Source organism: Sturnira hondurensis, unplaced genomic scaffold (assembly GCF_014824575.4).
Source record: "Sturnira hondurensis isolate 20B ecotype Veracruz unplaced genomic scaffold, ASM1482457v3 Scaffold0017394, whole genome shotgun sequence".
Taxonomy (NCBI): domain Eukaryota; kingdom Metazoa; phylum Chordata; class Mammalia; order Chiroptera; family Phyllostomidae; genus Sturnira; species Sturnira hondurensis.
Window position 1 is genome coordinate 6,599,216 of NW_028090025.1, and position 22,122 is coordinate 6,621,337.

At 48.6% G+C, this 22,122-nt stretch overlaps 1 protein-coding gene across 5 annotated transcripts in view; it reads left to right on the forward strand.

The window, feature by feature from the left end:
- Positions 1-15,254, forward strand: part of SYT17 (synaptotagmin 17) — a 73,563-nt gene extending 58,309 nt beyond the window's left edge. For all 5 annotated transcript variants that reach the window (XM_037067719.1, XM_037067714.1, XM_037067718.1 and 2 more), the window contains one exon: positions 13,873-15,254. In XM_037067719.1, the coding sequence (XP_036923614.1) occupies positions 13,873-14,069 (197 nt within the window). In that variant the 3' untranslated portion in view covers positions 14,070-15,254. The remainder of the gene's footprint in view (positions 1-13,872) is intronic.
- The last annotated feature ends 6,868 nt before the right edge of the window (positions 15,255-22,122 follow it).

Sequence of the window (22,122 nt, forward strand, 5' to 3'; positions counted from 1 at the left end):
GGAGGGTTTCACTTGCAGCCAGTGGCTGTGAGAGAGAGAGAGAGTGAGTTGAAGATTGCTTGGGAAATTTTAGTGGGCCACACCTGAAAGTTACTCACATCACTTCCACTTCACTCAGGTTCTATTGGCTACAACTCCCTGCCAGGGAGGCTGGGAAGTGTAGTCCAGCTACTTGTCCATGAAGAGGAGGTTTTGACAACTACACAGCCACAGGTGCCACAGGTACTCACGGGGGCAAATCAGAGAGCCAGCCTGGGCCCCGAACTAGTTTGCTTCACTGCCTCCCTGAGGGCCTTTTGCCTCTGAACTCACGATCAGTGTCAACATTGGGGATCCCACACACCAAACTCCAGGTTTGGAGAATGCAGCCCAATACGAGCGGTCCCTGCAGAAAATCCACCAAATACCTTTTGGCTGGCAAGCCTCAGGTACCTGCCGACACAGAAAAGCAGTTACACCAGCGATTGCCAGCCAGAGCTGATCTGGTCTCCCAGCAGACATTTGGCAGTGTCTGGAGGCAGTGCGGTTGTCACAACTCAAAGGATGCCATTGGCATCAAGTGGGTAGAGGCCAGGGATGCTGCCAAACACCCTACAACGCACAGGACAGCCCCATGACAAGGAACGTCGGTGGTACTGAGGTTGAGACACCCTGAGCGAGAGCCTCCTGGATTGTATCGGGCTGTGGTGGTGACCTCTGCCAGCAGCTGTGAAAGGCATGTTGGCCTGGGCTCGGAGCCAGTGGCTTTTGTTACGTGCCTATTTGAGGCTTGTTTATTCTCCTTATGGCGTTTTAACCTCTGGTCATTCCCAGTGGTTTCTCTTTAGCTCCATGAGGATGCAGAATTCAGAGGCAGAACCTGTAGGGTGAATTCCTGCTCATCCGGGCAGAATTTTCAAATGACTTTCCTGTTTCTGCCCATAAAAGTTTGGACAGACAGCCCTGACCAGCGTGAATCAGTTGGTTGAATGTTGTCCCACAAAGTGAAGGGTTACCGGTTCAATTCCCAGTCAGGGCACATGCCTTGGTTGCATGCAGGTCAGGTCCCCAGTGGGGCATGTGAGAAGCAACTGATCTATGTTTCACTCATACATCAATGTTTCTCTCCCTCCCTCCCTCCCTCCCCTGCCTCTAAATAAATAAATAAAGCCTTTTTATTTTTTAAAAGATTTTATTTATTTTTAGAGAGATGGGGAAGGGAGGGAGAAAGAGAGGGAGTGAATCAGCAGTGTATGGTTGCCTCCAGCACACCCCATACTGGGGATATGGCCTGCAACCCAGGCATGGGCCCTGACTGGAAATCAAACTAGCGATGCTTTGGTTCGCAGGCCTGTGCTCAGTCCACTGAGCTATACCAGCCAGGTAAATAAAGATTTTTAAAAAAATTTGGGCAAAGAGGAACATCTTGCTCTGCAAACAGGCCCCATTTCCCAGAAGGCGTGGCCTGGGCAGGTGGTTTATGGGTGCATGTGGTAATGTAAAAGGGGTTATACAGGAAAAAGAGGACTGATGACTTTTAATATTGTTACTATAAAAGATCTGTGTTGGGAAAAAAATATATATATATCATATAACCATACAGGAGAGAGGAGAATTCAAAATTAAAAATCCCTAATTCCCCCTACTTGAAGGTAACTACTCTCAACAATTTACTGTGGCTTTCTCTCCAGGAACATATGAACTCATGTGTATATATGTGTATCTGTCTGCACACATGTAATAGGTATAGATGGTATGTGTGCTTCTCTGTGTATGTATCTATCTATCCTCTGTTGTTAGCATCCAAAATATATGTATACTTTTCCACAACTTGTTCTTCTCACTTAATATATCTTGCACATTTTTGTGTATCAGCATGTGTATATGTTTGTTCTACAAATATTTGTTGAGAACCTCTTATGAGCCAGGTGTTGTGGACACAGCAGCAAACAAATCAGATGGAAATTCCAGTTCCATCAGGCTAACGCTTGAATAGGGGAAGGCAGACAATAAACAAAGCAAATAACCTAATTATGCCACTACGTAACTGAATTACATAGAGATGGAGTTACATGTCAAGGAGAAAACAAGCAGAGAAAGGAGATAGTGAGGCATGGGGTGAGGGTTGCAATCCTTGAAAAGATGGTCAGGGAAGGCCTCACAGAGCCAAGAGGTGAGGGATACGCCATGTGGATGCTGTAGCCAAAGGAACAGCAAGTGCAAAGGCCCTTGCGTAGGGGGAAATAGCCTGGCGATCGGTGTGGCAGACGGGGAGTGTTGATCCCCCTCATAATTTTTAGTGGCGCATGATATTCCATTAAGCCCATGAGTTGAAGAACAGTTTATTTAATCCGCCCCCGGTTGGTAGTACTGGGGTGAACTCCTATTATTTGCAGTTAGAATTGTTACTGGAGAGAGCATCCATGCTCGTGTCTCTGCTCTGGGGTCCGCGCGGATCCCAAGCTAAAGCCAGAGCAGCGGGTCTGCTCTGCGAAAGCACATGTGTTCGCCCGTTTTGATACCTGTTGTCCGAATTTGCCATTCCAAAAAGGGGCACCATGGTGTACTCTTTTGTATCTTCTAGAAGCAAGCCATTGAAACAGATGACTTGGGCAAATGCTTTGGCCCCTTGTGGCTCAGGGTGGCCCCCATTCCTGGTCCCCCCCAAAAGGATTCTTGTAAGGATGAAATAAGCAAGCTTTGAGAATTATTAAGTGCTGAACAACTATGAGGCGATTTCTTAATCATTCTTGTTTCTCCCTTTAAAATGTTATTTTAATTGTGTATTATATAATAATTCAGACATATGGAAATGTACAGAAAAATAATCATCGGCAGCCATGAACCTCCCCCACCACACCTAGATCTGCTTCAGATTTGACTGCAGTTTGTGTTTCTTAATTGGCATAGGCAAAGCAGCTCCACATTGACTGCTGGCTTCCAAAGCCTGGGGTGTGAAATTTTTTTTTTAATAAAATGAGTGAAAAAGTAATAAAATGAGTGGGAATGCAAGATGCTGTTACCACTTAGGAAAACCGTGTGCCATGGCCTTATAAATTTAAATATACTTTTACCTTTCAAGTTGGCAATTACATTCTGAGGTAAATACCCAAGAGAAATGGAAACATATGTTTACAAAAGATCATGTACACAGGTGTTTCCAGAAGCATTATTTGTCATAGCCAAAAAGTGGAAACAAAACAAATATTCATCCACTCATGAATGGCTGAACAAAGTATTATACATCTGTACCTTAGACTGCTACCCAGCAATAAAAAAGGAAATACTAATATACATACACATGGATGAACTTAAAAAACATTGTGCAAATGACCATATACTGTAACATTCGATTTTTAGGGAATTCTAGTTAGGGCCAAAAAGGATAGTGACAGCAAGCAGCAGGCCTGTGGCTGCCTGGGTGGGGCCGGCTTGGATGGGGAGGGGTGGAGGAGGGAGGGGCGGGAGGGAACTTTGGGGAGAGAAGGATACCTTGATTGTGATAGTGGTTACACATTTCTATATAATGGTTAGGATTCATCCAGTTTTACACTTGAAATGGATGGATTTTATTCTATGCAAATACTACTTTGGAAAACAAAACTGAGGGGAATTTTTTTTAAATGAAGCAAGTGGTTGTGCTTTTCATTTGCAGCTCTCTAGTGACTGCTGGTGCGGAGCATCTTTTATATCAGAGGAGTCAGGGGGGCACTCTGAGCAGGGTCCAGGGTGCTCGTTGGTCCAAAGGGGATGTGAACCTCTTGTTTGGTGTTGCGAGTGAGCCAAACATCAGGGTGCAAGACCTTTCAGTTCAGGCCGAGGACAGTGTTCTGGCTGGTGTGGTTTCGGTCACTGTGGTCACTGGGATAACCTAGCAGAACCTACTGGGTGCGCCTCGCCCGCTCTCCAGAGAGTCCTTCCCATGTCTCCAGCGGTTCACCAAGCCACCTTCCTGCTCCAGGGTCCGCACCAGCCTGTGACCTGAGGAGCCACACCAACCTGGAAACTGGTATTTCTGTGGCACAAAGAAGCAAGTAAAGGCTATAAAAGTAGGACAGTTGAGCTGTTTGGCTGTTTGTGTGTTTGGGTTTTAAGATCCCAACATTTTTTGAAGAAACTTAAAAAAGAAACCTGAACGAATTGTCCAGTCAACCCCTTCATTCCCATCACCTGGATTCTACAATGAAATTTTGCCATTTTCTTTATCACATATCTATCCATCGCTGTATCTCTCAATTCACTTTTTTTCATACCTATCAAGGTCAGTTGCAGTGTTAGTCCCATTTGTTTGTTTTTTTTTAAGTTGACTGTGTTGTTGTAATGTACACAAGTGGAGAAAACCATTTCACAGGTGTGGTTAATGAAAAAGAGAAAGAGAAACATCAACTGGTTGTCTCCTGTGTGAGCTCTGACAGGGACAAAACCCACAACCTAGATATGTGCCCTGACCAGGAATCGAACCTGCAACCACTTAGTGTATAGGACAGTGTTCCAACCAACTTAACCACCCAGCCAGGGCCAGATATTCTTTTTTTTTTAAAGATTTTATTTATTTATCTTTAGAGGGGAAGGGAAGGAGAGAGAAGGAGAGAAATATCAATGTATGGTTGCCTCTCATGAGTCCCCTGCTTGGAAATGGCCTGCAACCCAGGCATGTGCCCTGACTGGGAATTGAACCGCGATTGTGTGGTTCGCAGGCCCGCGCTCAATCCACTGAGCTACACCAGCCAGGGCATAAGATGTTCTCATCACTCTTAAGAATACAGGGGTCCTAGAAGCTCTTGTGTTGTGAATCAGGGACTAAGACCAAAAGTAACAAAAGATGCTCTTCTTACCCCTGTCACTCAGGAAATTACAAAGGTTTTGGAGCTCTGTGCCAGGAAGTGGGGGCAGAGACCAAGTACTCATATTTTTGTTTCTCACATAGCCATGCCCACTCACATATTATCTGTGGCTGCTTTCTGCTACTATGGCAGGATTGTTGTGACCCAGACTGTAGCCCATAGTATTTACTATATGACCCTTTATGGAAGAAGGTTGCCTACCCACGCCCTGAAGCAATATCTCTGGGCTCTCTTTTACTATTCTATTTATTCTCTTCTATCCTTTATTCAGTCTTCCCAGGGAGAACTGACTTACCTGAGTGGGAACTAGGTGAGTTTGGATCTACAGGTCCATGGTCCTCTGATGGACAAGATTAAGGTGTCGAAAGTCCTCCTCCTCTCTCTGGGACGAACCTGCCCCCAATAAATTCTCTGTCACTCCTTTAGTGAGCCTGCCGGTCAGACTTTACCCTGCAGGTCAGGGAAGTTTAATTCGAGAGGAGCACGTAGTAGGGTCAGCCCTTTCTGCAATCCAGCTAATATTTTGATTTGCATCTAGCACAGTGTATCTAACCTGCGAATTGTCTAGAGAGCATTTGAAAACATCCAGACCCTCACCCCCATACCAATGAACAGATTCTCTTGGGCTAAGGTCCCAGCACTGGTGAGTTTTAAGTCTCCCAGGTGTCAAGCAGAATATCTAGGCGGTGATAACTGAAGAAGCATCCATTTGGGATCAAAGGAACCGTGATTCTGGGGGTAGAAATTCAGGCAGAAGCCCAAGTAGTGTCCCCTTCTCTGGGAGTGGGGCCCAAGGTTTTTATGAAAAAAAGGGAAAATGAGGTAAGTTGTTTTAAAGAAGAGTTCATTGGCAAACGATGAGGTAAGGTTAGGTGCGTTCATTGGCTTGAGATTTGTCAACCGGCAAAAGGCTAGATTTATTTATACTTCATTGATTGGTTAGTGATTTGGTCATCACAACGTCCAACGCCATCAGTCCTTACAAACAGGATGTTTTCATTCTTACTGACTTCTCAGGAGGTGGCAGTTTAGTCCAGTGTGGAAAATAAGGCGTGCGGGGCGGTGTCCTGAGCTGGCTACTTCCGCTCTGTTTTCACACGGCTCTACTCCTGTCACCCCTCACACAGTGATTTTCATGCTCGTGGTATTTTTGCTTTATATTCTCAACTATTTTAGAAGATGGAGGGGGAAGATTGGATTGATGATCCCCGTAAAGCTTCAATAGGTGTGTTGTAACTCGTCCTGGAGATGCTTTATGGGGAACGTTTCCCCCAAAGCAATGCCAGAGTCTCCAAAACAAATGGATAAAAACGATCCTTATTCAGATATATACATTTTGGTTGTTCATGTGGAAAAAAAAGCACATTACTTTATAGGCACACTTTAAATGCTTCCTCCAAGACCATGTGGTTCACAGACAGACCTGAAAGTGGTTCCTCAAACCCTATGCTGGCTTCATAAAGGCCGTCGCGCATGGCTGTCTCCACACAGTGGTGTGCAGAGTGGTCCAGCAGAGGTCCGAAAGAATCTCAGAGGAAGTTGCAGTCTTGACTTCTGTGTCTCGAACGGGGAGAAAGAGATTTAATTCTTAAGCCATGGCAACATATCTCAGAACCTCCTTCCTCTACTTCCTAATTTTCTCTCAGCCTGAATTTATTCTGGAATTTCATCTGTGTCAGCTTAGATGATGTGACTTCCCTCCTTCCCGATCCCCAAGTCCCCCGGCTGTTTTCCCTTGTGGATCTGCATAGCTTCTCGGCTCTCAGTGACTTTCCTTTGGTGGGGGTGGAGGAGGAGGAGGAGGTATTAATGGAGGGAAACCCTATCACACTTGCTTTTCCCTTAAGGCGGGATTTCTCAATCTGGGTGCTTGTTGACATTTTAGGCCAAATGATTTTTTATTTGTGGGGGCTGGTCTGGTGCCTTGTAGGATGTTTAGTAGCATCCCTATCCTCTGTCTACTAGATGCTGATAACATCACCACCCCCGATTGCGACAACCCAAATGTCTCCTGACTGCCAAATTTGGGGGCAAAAGTGGCTGTAGCTGGGAACCGCTACATGAAAGGACTCCAGTTCACTCTGAGCGATTTGCCCACGGACCTGGGCGACAGGAGCCTCTGCCCCAGGCCTCGTGCTTTCAGGGGGGTGAGGGTCTGAAAACAGGGAGTGCGAGGAGCCACGTGGCCGCCCGGAACCCGTGTCTCCCTTTCACCTCCAAGTGCTGGGATCCCAGAATTTCGGACCTGCACGACCCACGCTGGTCTCTGGGCCTCCCCGAGGCTCCCTCCATGCCCACGCTCAGGGAGGCTGGCCACGATGCCAGCGTGCGTCCTCTAGGCCCAAGGAGGTGACAGCGCTGACCTTGTAAATCGAGTCATTGAGTAGATTGAACAGGCGTAAGCACTATCTCAGTGGTAGGTGCTCTTACTATTTTGTTCATATCAGCAGTCCCTAAACATAAGTCGACTTCCTTGTCTGCTGCTTGCTTTAAAAAGCAGCCATCCGTTCAGATATTGGAGGCAAACCTGACCATCCTGGACCCTAGAGAGGGGTGTGGAGGGCTCCGGCACGGCACCTTCTTGAGGGACTCTCAGAGGCCACTCTGACTGTTGACTCCTCTTGCCTTACATGCCGGCTTGAGGATCTGACTCCTTTCAAACGCGCACGGGTACAATGCGTTTCTCCTAATCTTCTCCTTCATCACATGTCAGGGTCAATGGAAGAGGGGGAGAGACTTCTTTCTTGGGCAGGAGAAGGAAAAATGATGCTGAGCTTTGCGCCTCGGTTTCTGCTGTGCCGTGTGTCAGCCGTGCGACCTTGAGCCCTCGGCCTCTGAGCCCTCTGAGCCTCTAGCTCCCCGTCAACAACATGGGGGCGTAAACAGTACCTTCTCTGTTAGGACCGTGGTTTGGATGAAGTAAAAAAAAAATGTTACATGAAGTACTGTGCCTAGGGACGGGTTTACAGAACTCAGGGTTCACTATGGCTGATTTTTAATTATTATAATACCGTTATCTAAATTGTCACTTTGCCTGTTGGAAGGAAAAACATGGAGAAAAAAGTTCTCTCCGAGCAGCTGCTATGACTCACAGAGTGAGCCAAGAGAGCTTGAAAACACTTCTCCCTTAAATCGTGGATGAAACTGCTTAGAACCAAAGAAACGTCAGGGCCCCAAGGGGCCTTAAAACCTGCAGACGTTCCCCCATTGCATAAATGGGGAAACCGAGGCCCAGGGAAGGGATACGGCCCACCTTCTTTTGAAGAAAAACCTAAAGTAGCTTCTAGAGAGAAGAAAAAAGGGAGTTCTGCAGCCTGGGGGAGTTCTGCAGCCTGGGGACGTTTTGCAGAAGTTGAAGAAGAACAGGTACCACCTTTGTTGGGCTGGGTCGGAGCTGGGCCAGCTGTGGGGGAGTCGGGGAGGCAGGAATGTGTGGACTGCTTTGGGGCTCCTCCAAGGGTTGAGATAACCGATGAACATTCTGAAGAGTGCAGGGGTCCCTCCGTGGTGAAACGGCCCAGCATGGGTTTGGTGGCTTAGCGCCTCTTTTCAGAAATGGGGAGCAGCTCAACCCAGCACCTAAGAGGTGGATTACAGGGGACAGCTGTGGGCTGGGGGCACCCCTACACTGCGCTGTCAGGCCCGGAGCTGCATTTGGGGCATCGCCTTGTGAACCAAACATGCAAAGTGAGAGCTGTTGAGTCTGCTCCCATCGGTAAAGGTAAAGATTTTTTTCCCTTTCAGTCTGCAGTGTTTATCACACCCTCACTCCAACTCATCCAGCCTCCTTTCCAGAATCATCCTGGCAAACTAAATTAGCAAGCAAAAGAGTTTCGCTCTAAGAGGGAAGAACAAACTCATTTTTACTCAAATATCAACATGTGAAAGATTAAACTTGCCCCTGCTTCACGCAGGGCAGCCGCATCGTGACTGGAGCAGTGTGTGTTCTCCCTGCCCCTCCCAGGTCCTCGCTCTCCTCACCTGCAAAATGGGCCGGTGGCAGCAACTCCCTTAGAGCGGCGTTTCTCCATGAAGGGGGTGGAGGTGGATTAGGCTCCCTGGGGGCATTTGGCCACGTCTGGAGATAACTTGTGGTTGTCACAACTGGGGAGAGGGCTGCTAATGGCCTCTAGTAGGTAGAGGCCAGATGGGCTACTAAACATCTTACGAGGCTCAGAACAGCCCCTCACAACCCAGAATGATCTGGCCCAAACCAGAATGATCTGGTCAGTAGTGCTGAGGGTGAGAAACCCCACTCTAGGGGATCGATGTGAAGATTAAGTTAATCCACGTGCTACGCTTAACCCTGGGCCATACACATAGTAGGTGCCTAGCAAAGCAGTGTCACTCTCGGCGCTTCTTCAAAGCCCGGTCGCACAGTGACTGTCTCTGGGCTCTGTGAAGGACGACAGGGTGTTTGTCCATCACCACGAGGCCCCATTCTACTGTACTTCTTTAACTTATGTATCTGTCTGGTAGTCACAGTCCACCAAATTAATTTAAATTACTGCAAATGGGGAATCAGATGACCAAATTCATGCGAAGAATGTCTAAACCCATGAGTAGGATATAGGTCCTTAGAGAAAATGTGAGAAGCCCTCTTCCTGGGCTTTGTGTGCAGACGATGTGACATCTATTCTGAGTTGTCTGTCAGGTGCCTTTTGCCGCTGTCTGGACTGCACAGGCTGCTGGGAAGTTGCTTCCAGATGACTAGGGTGCACCAGAGTACATCTGTGGTCAGTACCATACTAGTGACTGTCTAAAAAGGGTCCCCTGTCCCAGCCAGTGGGGACAGTTGGGGTGCCTTGCAGTAACATTTCTTGATGCGGTTGCTTCTGAAGAAGAGGATTGGAAGGATCTAGTTATGAGGACTTGGTCTCCCTTACAGGTCGTTTGCTGCAAGTACTGCTAGGCTGATCCCCAGCTGGCTCAGGGACTTGGTTTCCTTGCCTAGGAAGTACAGGGGGCCGGGGTCTCCGGCCCACTGTCTCTGGGCCCCTTTCTGTGTTCTCCAAAGTGCCCCGTCTTCATTCCCTGTCCTCTCCAACCACACACGCCCTGGAGTTCACAGTGACAGCAGATCTTGTTGTTCTTCCAGGCAGCTTTTGTGATAGATGTCATTAGTTTTATGCCGCTTCAGCTTATTATAATTTGCATTTTAAATGTTTGGTTTTTGAAAGACCGTTACGATTGCCATAACTTTACCAAGCGATTTGCAAGTACCGGAGCCTGCCAATTAACCCAGATGCCACAGCAGCGACTGCTTCCCGGCAGAAAGGCTGAATCACTCAGAAGCTCCCAGCTTTCAAGGGCCAAGTGATTCACCAAGCCGAGTAACTTTGCAGAGTGGAATAAGGAGCGTAGGCTATGACTTCCTTCTCGACTTCTTCCTCTCTGTTGAGTTAGATGTGGACTCTCTAACAGCAACTTGTTTTTCTCCAAAATAATATGTACTGGTAAGAAGTTTAAACTGTACACAATAACAGAAGATAAGAAACACAACGTTCCCTCTGTTTCCCCTCCCTAGAAGGAACCACTCTGAACAGTTTGGTGACCATTCCTGCAGATACTGTTTCTACACTATAAATTAGTATATTTTTTTAGAAAAGAGATTGTGTTTATGTAAACTTCTGCAACTTGCTTTTGTCCCCTAGCAGTATCGGGCCTTGGAGGTTTCCCTGTTGGTGTATATAGATCTGTCTCATTTTTGACAGTGACATTGGTCTCCATGCTGTTGTTACATCAGAAATGATCTAATTAGTCCCCTCCAGTTTAAGTCTCGGATGCCTCCCAAATTTGATCCTAACACAAAGACCTGGGTGCTGGCAGGCTGCTGGAAGGTGATCCCAAGAAGCAACCGTCGGGGAACAGGGCAGGGAGGCGGGCCACTCCAGGGACGTTTGATGAGTGCTAACCGCAGCTCAGGAGGTCCTAAGAGCACCGTGAGGCTCCGTGCTGTGAAGGGTTCACAGAACTCAGAGAAGTTGTTACACTTGTTAAAGTTTATCACAGCAAAAGGACACAGACGGATACCAGCAGAGGGAAAGGGTGTGCAGGGCAGCGTCGGGGACACTCCAGGCACAAGCTCCCAGTTGTGTTCCCCCAGGGGAGTCCTGTGGGCAGCACGGAATCCTCCCAGTGACAGTGTGTGGCAGCACGCACAGAGTGGTGCCAGCCGGGGAAGCTCACCCAAGCCCTGGTGTCCAGACTATTGATGGGGGCTCAGTCGCAGAGACATGGCCGACCATCCAAGTGGCTCACCCTAAGTCTCCCACCTCTTTCAAGGTCAAGTTGATATTGAGTAGCCCAATAAATCACTCTAAGGTCCCCACCATAAATCACACTATAAGCAGAAACTCGTGTGGCCCAGGCAGAGAATGGTGGCTGCTGGTGGTAGGACATCGTCCACAGAAGCCACGGGGAGCCTGCAGGGCGGGCTGAGGGGCGAGCAGGCCCCACGGCCCAGCCACACTCCCTCATGGATATTTTTGTTATTTCCATCTCTCGTCCTTATAAACAATATTCCAGAGCAGGGATCAGCCAACATATTCATAAAAGCCCAGCTAGTAAATATATTTTCCGCTTCAGGCCATGTGGTTCCTGTTGAAACTGCTCGGCTGTGCTGCGGCTGTGCAAAGGCAGCCGTGGACACGATGTCCCCAGTGGGTTTGACTGGGCGCCAGTACAACTTAGAAGAAACAGGTGGCAGCCAGATTCGGGCTGGAGGCTCTGGTTTGCTGCAGAAATGATGTCCGTCTTTGTCCGTCTGTGCAGATAATTCTTGTGGGGTAAATCCCTTACAAGTAGAATTGCTGGATCACAAGTTATGATGTTTTTATTTTGAGTAGATACTGAGCAGGCCCCCCAAATTTGAACCACCTTCATCTTTCTCAACGATGCATGGGAGCGTTTTGAGATTTCTTTTCTTAAAATCCCTTCCCCAGGGAAGCAGAACCTGTACTTATTTAGTAAGATGTTTCTGCATTTCCACTGCAGCCTTGGTGAGGCAGAGGAGGAGAGACTATCTTGTCCCAGGGAAGAAAACCCCAAATGGGGTCTAAAATGGTCTCATAATAATACCTTGCAAAATAAATAATAGTATCTTTCTTTAGATTTGAGGCCCACAGACAAGGGGACTCTGGTAACTTGTTCTTGTTCAGTGAGCTAAAACCTTAGCCACCCACCAGGTGTGGTTCCAAAAGGTCCTGGGTGTTTCCCAAAAGTTGAAAAAACAACCTTTTTCAAACACACCAGAGAGTTCCATAGAAATTTTCCTTATTAAGCAAAGATTCCTTCCTAATTTTCATGTAAAGGAGGTCCACCTGGGCATACTGAACACGTTACCCAATGTACAAAAAATATACTTGGTCCAATTTCTGGCCTTGGAGCCGACAGGTACAGGACACCCTTGAGGGAGGGAGACACAGGTCGTTTCACTCAGCCCAGTTCCCTCTGCCTGGTTCACGCTGAGTCTTTGTGGTTTTTAGACAGTGGGTGAGGTTTTTGTTCTTGTTCCCCTCCCCCCACTTTTATCATTTGGAATTCTTGTTGTGAACCCCAGAGGGGAGAACAGAGGCTTGGTAGCATTCAGGCTGTCTGGAGATGCGTGTTTCAGCCAGTTTATTTGATAATGGCTTCCCTCCTGGGATGCAGCCCGCCTTGGCCGGGCTCACGCTGGGTGAGTCTGTGATATTCCCCGGCCTTCAGTCCTTCATTTCTGACACAGGCGCAGCCTGCTTTCCCAGTAATGAGACGGCATGCCTGGACTACCCACACGCAGATAAAGAATTAGGCGGAACTTGGCTGAGAAAATAAATCAAGCTAACTATCTCATTAGGCTTGAAAGACACAAATTAAGCCTGCTTTGGAATTAACAGAAAAGCCTTCCAAAGGGACGTACAGCACAATAAGAGACAGAAGAAATTGCTGTAGTCATTTCTCTCAGGAGACTTGCCTCTGTTGTCTAGGATAGAGGAAATGTGAAGTCTTTTTTTTGAAAGGTCAACAGATAGAAATATAGACTCGAAATAGCAGTACATTATGTGAGTGCTTACGGTGTGCTAGGTAGGCACTGTGTGCTGAAAGTTTTACTCATCAGAACACCACAACGGCTTGTGTCGTCAAGCACTACCGAGATTGTATGCAGCCGCTGTGGCCGGGTAGAGTGTCATCTGGTTAGAGCGTCCTCCCAATACGCCCAGGTTTGAGCCCTGGTCAGGGCACAGACAAGGATCGACTGATGAGTGCATAAATAAGTGGGATAATAAATCCATGTTTCTCTCTCCCTCTCTTGCCCGCTGTCTTCTGAACCAAGGAGGAAACTGAGTTTCAGAGGGGTCCCTTCGCTTGCCTCAGGGCCCCAGAGCTAGGGCCAGGATTCACGTAGGATGTGTGGCCCCACGGCCCACAGCATAAGCTAGTGGTTCTCATCTGGAATGACTTTGCCCCACCCCACCCCAGGGGTAGTTGGCCATGTGTGGAGACATTTTGGGTTCTGACAGCTGCCGGTGGGGAGGTGCTACTGGCGTCTAGTGGGGAGAGGCCTGAGGTGCAGAACAGGCCCCACAGCCAAGATGGACCGAACCCCAGATGTCAGCAGTGTTGTGACTACCCTGGTGTAACTACTCATCTGGACCCCGGTGATGGCTGACTGTTCCACCAGAACTAACTAGTTATCGAGCTCTGTAGGCCATTGGCAACTGGACATGAGTTTCAAGTTGCAGATTGCGGGGCTGGGGCCGGGGGTAGCTTTCCAGAAGAAAGAACAGCCAATGCAAGGAGGGGCTGGGAGGCAGGACGCACCTGGCATGGTGGGAGGCCGCAAGAAGCCCAGTGTCCCTGGGACAGGGGGCCTGTGGGAGAACAAGCCGAGGGAGTCAGGGAGATCTCGCCATTCAGAGAAGCACAGTGTCCTAGAAGCAAGGACCCTGTGTCTGCAGTGGAGGAACGTGTAGACTAATGGCCTCTGTCTTGTTCCTGCCTCCTTTCCTGTTCCCTCTTTCCCCTCGCCTCACCCCCCCGCCCCGCCCCCGTCCCTGTGGCTCCCCAGTGTTTGGTCACAACATGAAGAGCAGCAACGACTTCATCGGGAGGATTGTCATCGGCCAGTACTCTTCAGGCCCGTCGGAATCCAACCACTGGCGGCGGATGCTCAACACTCACCGCACGGCTGTGGAGCAGTGGCACAGCCTCCGGTCCCGGGCCGAGTGCGACCGTGTGTCTCCTGCCTCGCTGGAGGTGACCTGAGGGCTGCAGGGAGGGCAGGTGTCATTTGTTTTTAAAAAATAAATGGAAAAAAAAAGAGGAAGAAAATTTAAGACAAAAACATGTGTCCTCGACCTGTTACATCCACGCCTGCACACATACTCACCACACACACACACACACACCCCAGAAATTCTCTCAGAACTGAGAGGAAGCTGACTGTTGATCACAAATGGCCACCCTCAACGAGCGAGGCCTGAGAACTTTCTGGAAGCCCCATCTGTATGCCACAAGCTGAGCTGGCATTGCTGTGAGACTTACTGGCAGTGCTCGCTGTGGTTGACATCCCCCCCACCCCAAATGCACTTTCAACTGTCCAGCCAGAGGATGGGCCTCCCAAAGGGTGCCAGCCTCCATCAAGACGAAACTTTCCAAGAGCTTGGCCAGTGTGGGGGAGGCCCGACCCCCACGCCCAAAATGCACACCCACTGGGTGACTTTGGAACAGGCTGCTGTTCCCTGGGGTTCTTTGAACCTGATACCTTTCCTCCAAAGTGTAAGTACTTTGTCTTCTCTTTCGTGGACATGATAAATAGATTAGACTGTTTGGAGAACCAGTCAGCAACAAAAAAATACGCCAGTATCAGAAACCTCTCCTGGCTTAACTGAATTTTTCCTTGTGTTAGCCTGTTCCTGGGCACTCCCTGTGGGCACGTATGTGGATGTTCTCGTGCGTGTGCCCTCACAGGTGGACGTGCGTGTGCCTGTGTGTCCTTTGGTGAGCAAAGCAGTGGGCCAGGCCCCCAGTCCTGAGCAGTCCCTTCTCTGCCTCTCGCACCAGTGCAACTTCACCCCGTGTCCTCTGTCTGGCAAGACCCACCTTTAGTAACCGTAGCGTGGATGTCTGTCAAGAAAATAGAATAGGCTAGAGCAAAAGCAACATTTTTTCCACCAAATCATGGCGATGTGACTCACAGAAGACCTACACGGGACAGTGACATGGATTCAGATGGCCGCCACACCCTCATCCAGGATGATCTCCCTCCTTGTCACACTCTGAGGCGCTTTCTGTGTTTCTGTGTGAACCAAAGTCATTTCTCTTGTGCTAAGGAATTAGCATAGTTAGAATCGCTCTCTCTATTGGATGCTTCTGTATCTTTTCCCACAGCCTATTGTCTGGTATACTAGGGAGCTCTTTGTGGAAATTAAAGATTATTTATTTGTGCCATGCATCTGAGTTATCGTTTGTCTTCCAGAACACGGGGCATAGAGGGTTGGAAGGGTGTTTCAGTTACTACTGCTGTGGAACCAACCATCCCGATGACTCAGAGCACCTCTATTTATTACGCTCATGGATTTTGTGGGTCAGGAATTGAGACCAGACACATCAGGGATGGCCCTTCTGTGCTCCAGGCTACCTAGGCCCTCAGCCGGAGCTCAAGGGCCGCAGTGGGGAGAACCAGACGGCCAGACGTGCTAGACGTTGTCGGTAACATTAGAACGTGGTCTCGGAAGGAACAATAGTCAAAAGCATTGAAGTATGTTAATCTGATGACTGATAAGAGAACCCACACAAAGAGAAGCCAAGTATTTAACCCGAACTAGTTTAAGTGACAAAAGAAGCTCCCCTTCGGGAGGTCGTCTGGGCTTTGTTTCTCGCTCTTCTCTCCTGGACAAGCGCTCTCCTCATTCAGTGAACTTCATGGTGACTGGCAGCCTAAGAGTCCCAACTCATACTGTCATCAGGATCCAGCTTGTAATAACAACTACCGTTTATTGAGGCCTCACTGCGTGGGTGCTACACCCAGGATGTGTATAATCCCATTCAACCCTCACAACAACCTTTTGATGTAGGAGCTCTCATTACCCCTTCCATATGAGAGAACAGACTCTTTCCTACTACAACACTGCCCATTTGTTCGGGGCAGGATCCATGGCTACGTAGCTTTTTATTGACCATGCCCAGCCCAGGGCTTGACCTCAGTAAATGCCCCTGGGCTGAGAAGTTAGCTGAGATGACTTCACTCCTCCTGACCACGTTGGGCATTGCAGGGTCCTCTCGTGGCCCCCTGGTGTCTCCCACTCTGGAGTGGAGGTGGCATGGAGGTCAAGGGGGAAAGGCAGGGGGCCGGGGATAGGTTATGTCTCTAAGGGTAAGAAAGGAGAAGGCATTTTCCTTTTCTATCAGAAGGCTCTCTTACTGAGCATTAAAGTATGAGAGAACAAATAGAATGAGGGGAGACAGATACAGACCGGTACATACAGGCATTAGGACTGAGTTGAGGTAATTTAGTCATTGGATTCCTGGGCTTTGGAGCTGAAGAAGTCATGGTTTAAATCCCAGGCCCACCAATACCTCACTGTGTGCCCTTGCCCAAGCCTCTTCTCTGATCCTTACGCCTTCATTCTCTTAGTTACAGTACCTCAAAAGCAGCCCTTGAGGCAGAGAGTTGAGTGCAGAGAATTTATTTGGGAGGTGACCTCAGGAAGCGTGAAACAGAAGGTTAATTCAGGGAAAGCTGAAAAGTAGATGGAGGCTGCATTAACTACCCCTGTGGGCAGTGGAGGCTCAGTCATGCTGGGACCCATGGAGAACACATGAGAATTACTTCAGGGAAGCCGAAGTATTTAACTACTGACCCTAGCCCTTGGGTCTGGAGGGTTGCCCCAGGAGGCACTGAATGTTTGGCACTTTGGACTGTCCTGTGTGGACTGAGCAAGTTTCTACAGTGATGAGAAATCCCCAGGCAGAGAGCGGGGTACACATGCTGAATCAGGTAAGTGTGTGTGTGCATGGCCGGGTCCACCACAGCCACAGGGGGACTCGGGTGGACTGTGGACTGTGAGGTGGAGCATGCCCATCCTCTGCTCTTGACAATGACAAGAGGGCCGGCTAACAGCAGATGGAGTGCCAAATGTCTCCTTTAGTCCTCACACAGCAACCCCCGTGGGAGATGGTATTCCTCTCTCAACAAAGGAGGAAGCCAAGGCCAGTAAGTGAGAGCTAGAATGCCAGCCCAGGCCTGTCTCGACTCTAGAGCCTGTTTTGGGTGGCATTGTGTTCCCTTAAAAAGGGTATGTTTGCTCTGGCTGGTGTGGCTCAGTGGATTGAGCGCTGGCCTGTAAACTGAAGGGTCACCAGTTTGATTCCCAGTCAGGGCACATGCCTGGGTTGCAGGCCAGGTCCCCAGTTGGGGGTGTGTGAGAGGCAACTGATTGATGTATCTCTTGCACATTGATGTTTCTCTCCCTCTCTTCCCTTCTCTCTAAAAATAAATAAATAAGTAAATATATATTTTTAAAGGTATGTTTGTGTCCTAACCCCCAGGACTTCAAAATGTGACCTTATTTAGAGACAGGGACTTTACAGAGGTCATCAAGTTGAGGTGAGGTCATTCGGGTGAGCCCTAATCCAATATGACCGGTGTCCTTATAAAAATGGGAAGTCAGGACACAGACACCAACAGATGCACACAGGGAAGGTGATGCAAAGAGACACAGGGAGGAGATGGCCATCCACAAGCCAAGGAGAAAGGCCTGGAACAGCTCTGTCTCTGCCAAGGCCTTGATTTCGGACTTCTGACCTCTGGGACTGAGAGAATGGATTTCCGTTTTTTAAGCCACCGAGTCTGCTATTTTTGTTGTGGCAGCCCTAGGTCGCTAGTCCAGAGCTGGTGTGGAGAACCATTCTTGGCCCATACCGTTGCCAGCTGACACGAGGATTAGCCACAACGATGCCTGCCGAGTTTTAACGCCCGGCCCTGGAAGGCTGCTCCGCCTCAGCACGCAGCAGGCAGTGGCGCTGGCTGACGAACGGGATGGGAAGGACAGGTGTCAGAGCCAGCCACATCTCCAAGGCTAGAGTCTGTCGGGGAAAATGTGTTGAAAGGTGAAGGAATGACTTGGTTTCTATAGAAACCTGGGCCCAAGGTGCCCTGCTGTGGGCTACCTACTCATTTTAATTAGCATCCTCCTCCTCAGCTAGGAGATGGGAAGGGAGATGCACAGGCCACCTACACACCGTCTTTGGGGAGCCGGGACCCCAGTTCCAAAGGAGTTCGGGTAGGAGTGGTGGCATGAAGTTTAAAAGCCTTGTCAATTTCCCAGGGCCAATCCTTGGGTCCTCTCATCTCCTGGGGCTGCAGAGCCCCTCAGGATTCCGGTCCAGCCCGGGGTACTTGACAGAAGCTCTGACCTCTGCCCAGCCCTGCTCAGATGCGATGGGTCCCAGGGCACCAGGAACAGCTATCTTGGGCACGGATATTTCACTCCCAGACAGCTGGGAATCACTGCAAGGCACAGAGAAAAGATTCTTTTTCTTTCTGGGTGGACTGTCTTCCATGGCCAATGGGATTCCTGCTCGTTTCCATGTTCAGAAATACTATTTAAAGTAACTCGGGAATGATCACCGCTGTGTGAAAACTAAAAATGGATGCCAAGAAAAAAGACTGGAAGGCATTGTCCTAAAGCAGGGGTGTCAAACTCATTGTCACCAGGGGCCACATCAGCCTTGCAGTTGCCTTAAGAGGCCGAATGTAATTTTAGGACTGTACAAATGTAAGTACTACTTAACAGTTAAGTGAGAGCTCCGTGCTGCCACCGGGTAGAAACGGTGCCAGGCCGGATAGAACAGAGTGGGGGCCGATTCGGCCCTTGGGCCTTGTGTTTGCCACCTGTGGCCTAAAGGCTGGCAGGGTTATCCTTTGGGAAGTTGTTTTGCTGCTCAGTGTCATGCCTTCCTATGCAGTACTTTTGAGGGTTCCTTGCTGATCTGAGCCTTCATGTGTGTCAGGGATTGTTCTAGGTACTCGTGTGAGGGAAGTATAGATTTGTTCCCATTTTGCAGATAAGGCAGCTGAGGCTTAAAGGGATTAAATTATCAGTGTGTGGTCACAGAGCAGCAGATCTGGAATTTGAGCTGGGATTTGCCAGAATTGAAAGCCATGAATGAACCAGTCTCTATTGTCCCTTTTATAATGGTGGTGAGGGCGCAGCGGGCTTCGTTTTATTGGTCAATGAAAAATGTTTTTAAAGAGCTAGGAAATTAAAGGCGATGATGGATAATTAGGTAGATAGAAACAGATCATCACCGAACCCCAAGGCCATCATTAGCCCAGTGCAGATACGAGTGAGTGTGTGTGTGTGTGTGTGTGTGTGTGTGTGTGTGTAAGGGGGGAAGGCAGATAATGCCATCACAGGGTAAATGCAACTTTAGGAAGCCAGAAAACACACGCTGAAGAAATCGTCTACTTTCTGGCCAGTAAATTTGAGGTCTAAAGCAGGGGTCAGCAAATTATGGCTCATGGGCCAAATCCCGCCTTCTGCTTATTTTTGTAAAGTTTTATTAGAGCCCAGCCAGGCCCTTTCCTATGGTTCCTGGCCAAGCTGGACAGTTGTGACGGAGACTGTAAGGCTTGCAAAGCCCAAAATATTTACTACGTGGTTCTTTACAGAAGAAGTTTCAGTGGCAGTTATATGTGATGAATAAGCTATCTAATGGAGAATAAGATACCTAACGCACAGCAGGTGACCGTAGTTGCTAGCACTGTACTGAATGCTGGCAGTTTGCTGAGACTGGATTTCAGGTGCTCTCATCACAGAAGAAAGGGAACCACACGAGGAGATGACATGCTAATCAGTTGGACTGTAGTATCATTTCACTATATACATGTATAGCAAATCCTGCTGCACACCTTAAATACATGCGATTTTATTAAAACATAGAATTTAGCTCTGGCCAAGGGGTCAGTTGGTTGGAGCATCATCCTGTACACCAAAAACCTGTGGATTTGATTCCCGTCAGAGCACATCCCTAGGCTGTGGGTTCAATCCCTGATTGGGGAGCTTACAGGAGGCAACCGATATTTCTCTCTTACATCGGTATCTGTCTGTCTGTCTGTCTCTCTCTCCCCCACCTTCCTCTGTCTTTAAAATAATAAAAAAAAATCCTTGGGCCCTGGCTGGAGTGGCTCAGTGGATTGAGCTCCAGCCTGCAAACCAAAGGGTCACTGGTTTGATTCCCAGTCAGGGCACATGCCTGGGTTGTGGGCCAGGTCCCCCACAGTGGGAGGGCGCGTGAGAGACAACCACATACTGATGTTTCTCTCCCTCTCTTTCTCCCTCCCTTCCCCTCTTGAAAATAAATAGATAGAATCTTTTTAAAAACACCCCTTCGATGAGGATTTAAAAATAGAATTTATTTTAAAAGCTTGCCTACCCCTCTCTGGAGCAATACTTCATAAACATTAGTGTACCTGTGACCCCCCTGGAACCTAGTCACAAAGCAGATTCTGACAGAGCAGGTCTGGTTTGGGGCCTGAGAGCCTGCGTGTTTAACCTGCTCCCAGGCGATGCTGATGCTGCTGGTCCACAGACACCTGGGGTTGAGCATGTAACAGATACTGTGTGTTTGCATCCAGAGAGGGGCCAGGAACCCAGTCACTAAGCCTTCAGCCATCACACACCAACACAGATGATTTAAGGGGGTTATTTGCGAAATCAGAGGAGTCTTCACGTTTCGGAAGGACTCCCAGTGGCCCGTGTCTATCTGACTACTCTCCTCCCGCCCTGTTCATTCCCACTCAGAGAGTGGGCTCCATGAAGGCAGGACCCCCAGAGTAGAGCACAGTCACTGATGGGGAGTGAGGAGGAACTGTCCCAACTTTCTTCTCTGTTTACATCAGGTATCGACTTTTAAAAATGTCAATTTGGGGGAAAGGTGTTTTATAACAGACGTGATATAGTAGTGCAGTAGATAACACATGCACATCACTTACAGAATCAATGTTTATTGTTCCTAAATAATAAATGTGCACCAGCACGAAGTTTTAAGGTGACGGGTGACAGGAGGCATGCTGCCCGCTGAAACGGGGCCTGGGCCGTGCCGATGGCCCGAGTCAGGCCTTGGCAGGCAGGCTCCCAGCCGCAGGGCCAGCAGGACAATGCACCCTGCGTGGGGGGAGAGGTCAAGTTATTTCCTGCAGGCGGACCTGCGAGTGTTCCAGGGAGGAAAGGAGTGGCTGGGCTACGTTCAAGTCCTCGCCGGGCATGCCCGCTGCACAAAGTGCCGAGGCACCTGGGAGTGCGTTTCAGGAAAGGAAGGGGCACTGCGGGGTGGGCAGTGCTCGGGAGCCAGAAAAAGGCTTGCACTGGATCAGAGAGAATCGTAGCAAACGCTGCTGTCATTTATTGAACATCCGCTACTCACCAGCATGTGTGCTAAGTATTATAAACAGATTATTTCATTTACTCTTTGTGAGGTTGGTATAGTTCCTATGCTCTATTTTATAAAGGAGGAAACCGAGGCTCAGAGAGCCAAAGCGACTTGCCAGAGGACGTACAAACTCAGAAAAAGACAGGTCTTTTCTTTTTTTTTTTTCTTAATTTAAGGGAGTGCTTTATGTAAACCTGTCACTAAAATATGTGTTAAATAGTTAATGTTTTATATGTGTGTGTGTGTTCTAGAGAGAAAGGAAGGCAAAGAGAGAGAAAGAGAAACATCAATCAGTTGCCTCTCATAGGCATGCCAGCCGGGGACCGAACCCACAACCCAGGCAAACCTGAGACCTTTTTGTGTACAGGAGGATGCTCCAACCCACTTAGCCACACCGGCCAGCATGGGCGAAACACTGGTTTTTAGCCATTTGAATTCTCCATACAAGCAATGAGATCCCAATGAAACACCCATGGATTTAAAGATGTATAAGTCTGAGCAAACGACACACTAAAACTATTTATTAATGACGTTTGCTTCTCTTTGTCGACACTTATTTTGTGCCAAGAACCATCTATCTGAGCCTTCTTTAACCTCCAAGAGACTCTGAAGGGAACCAACCCACCTGCCCTTCCTCTGAGCTTCCTCCATAGCAGGCAGTGCTTTGGGGCCAGACCTACAGGGCGGGGTCCAGCTGAGCCCAGGTCCACAGGCCCTGCCTGCAGAGGGTGCCCTTTCCCAGCTCTGCACAGCTGTTTCTGTGGCTCAATACAAATGAGGACTAAGTCTTATCTGATCTTCAGATTTTCAACAGAAGGCAGAAATCTGGACTTATCCCTAAAATCTCTTGATTTTATACCTTGACAACAATTTTTAAAAAAAT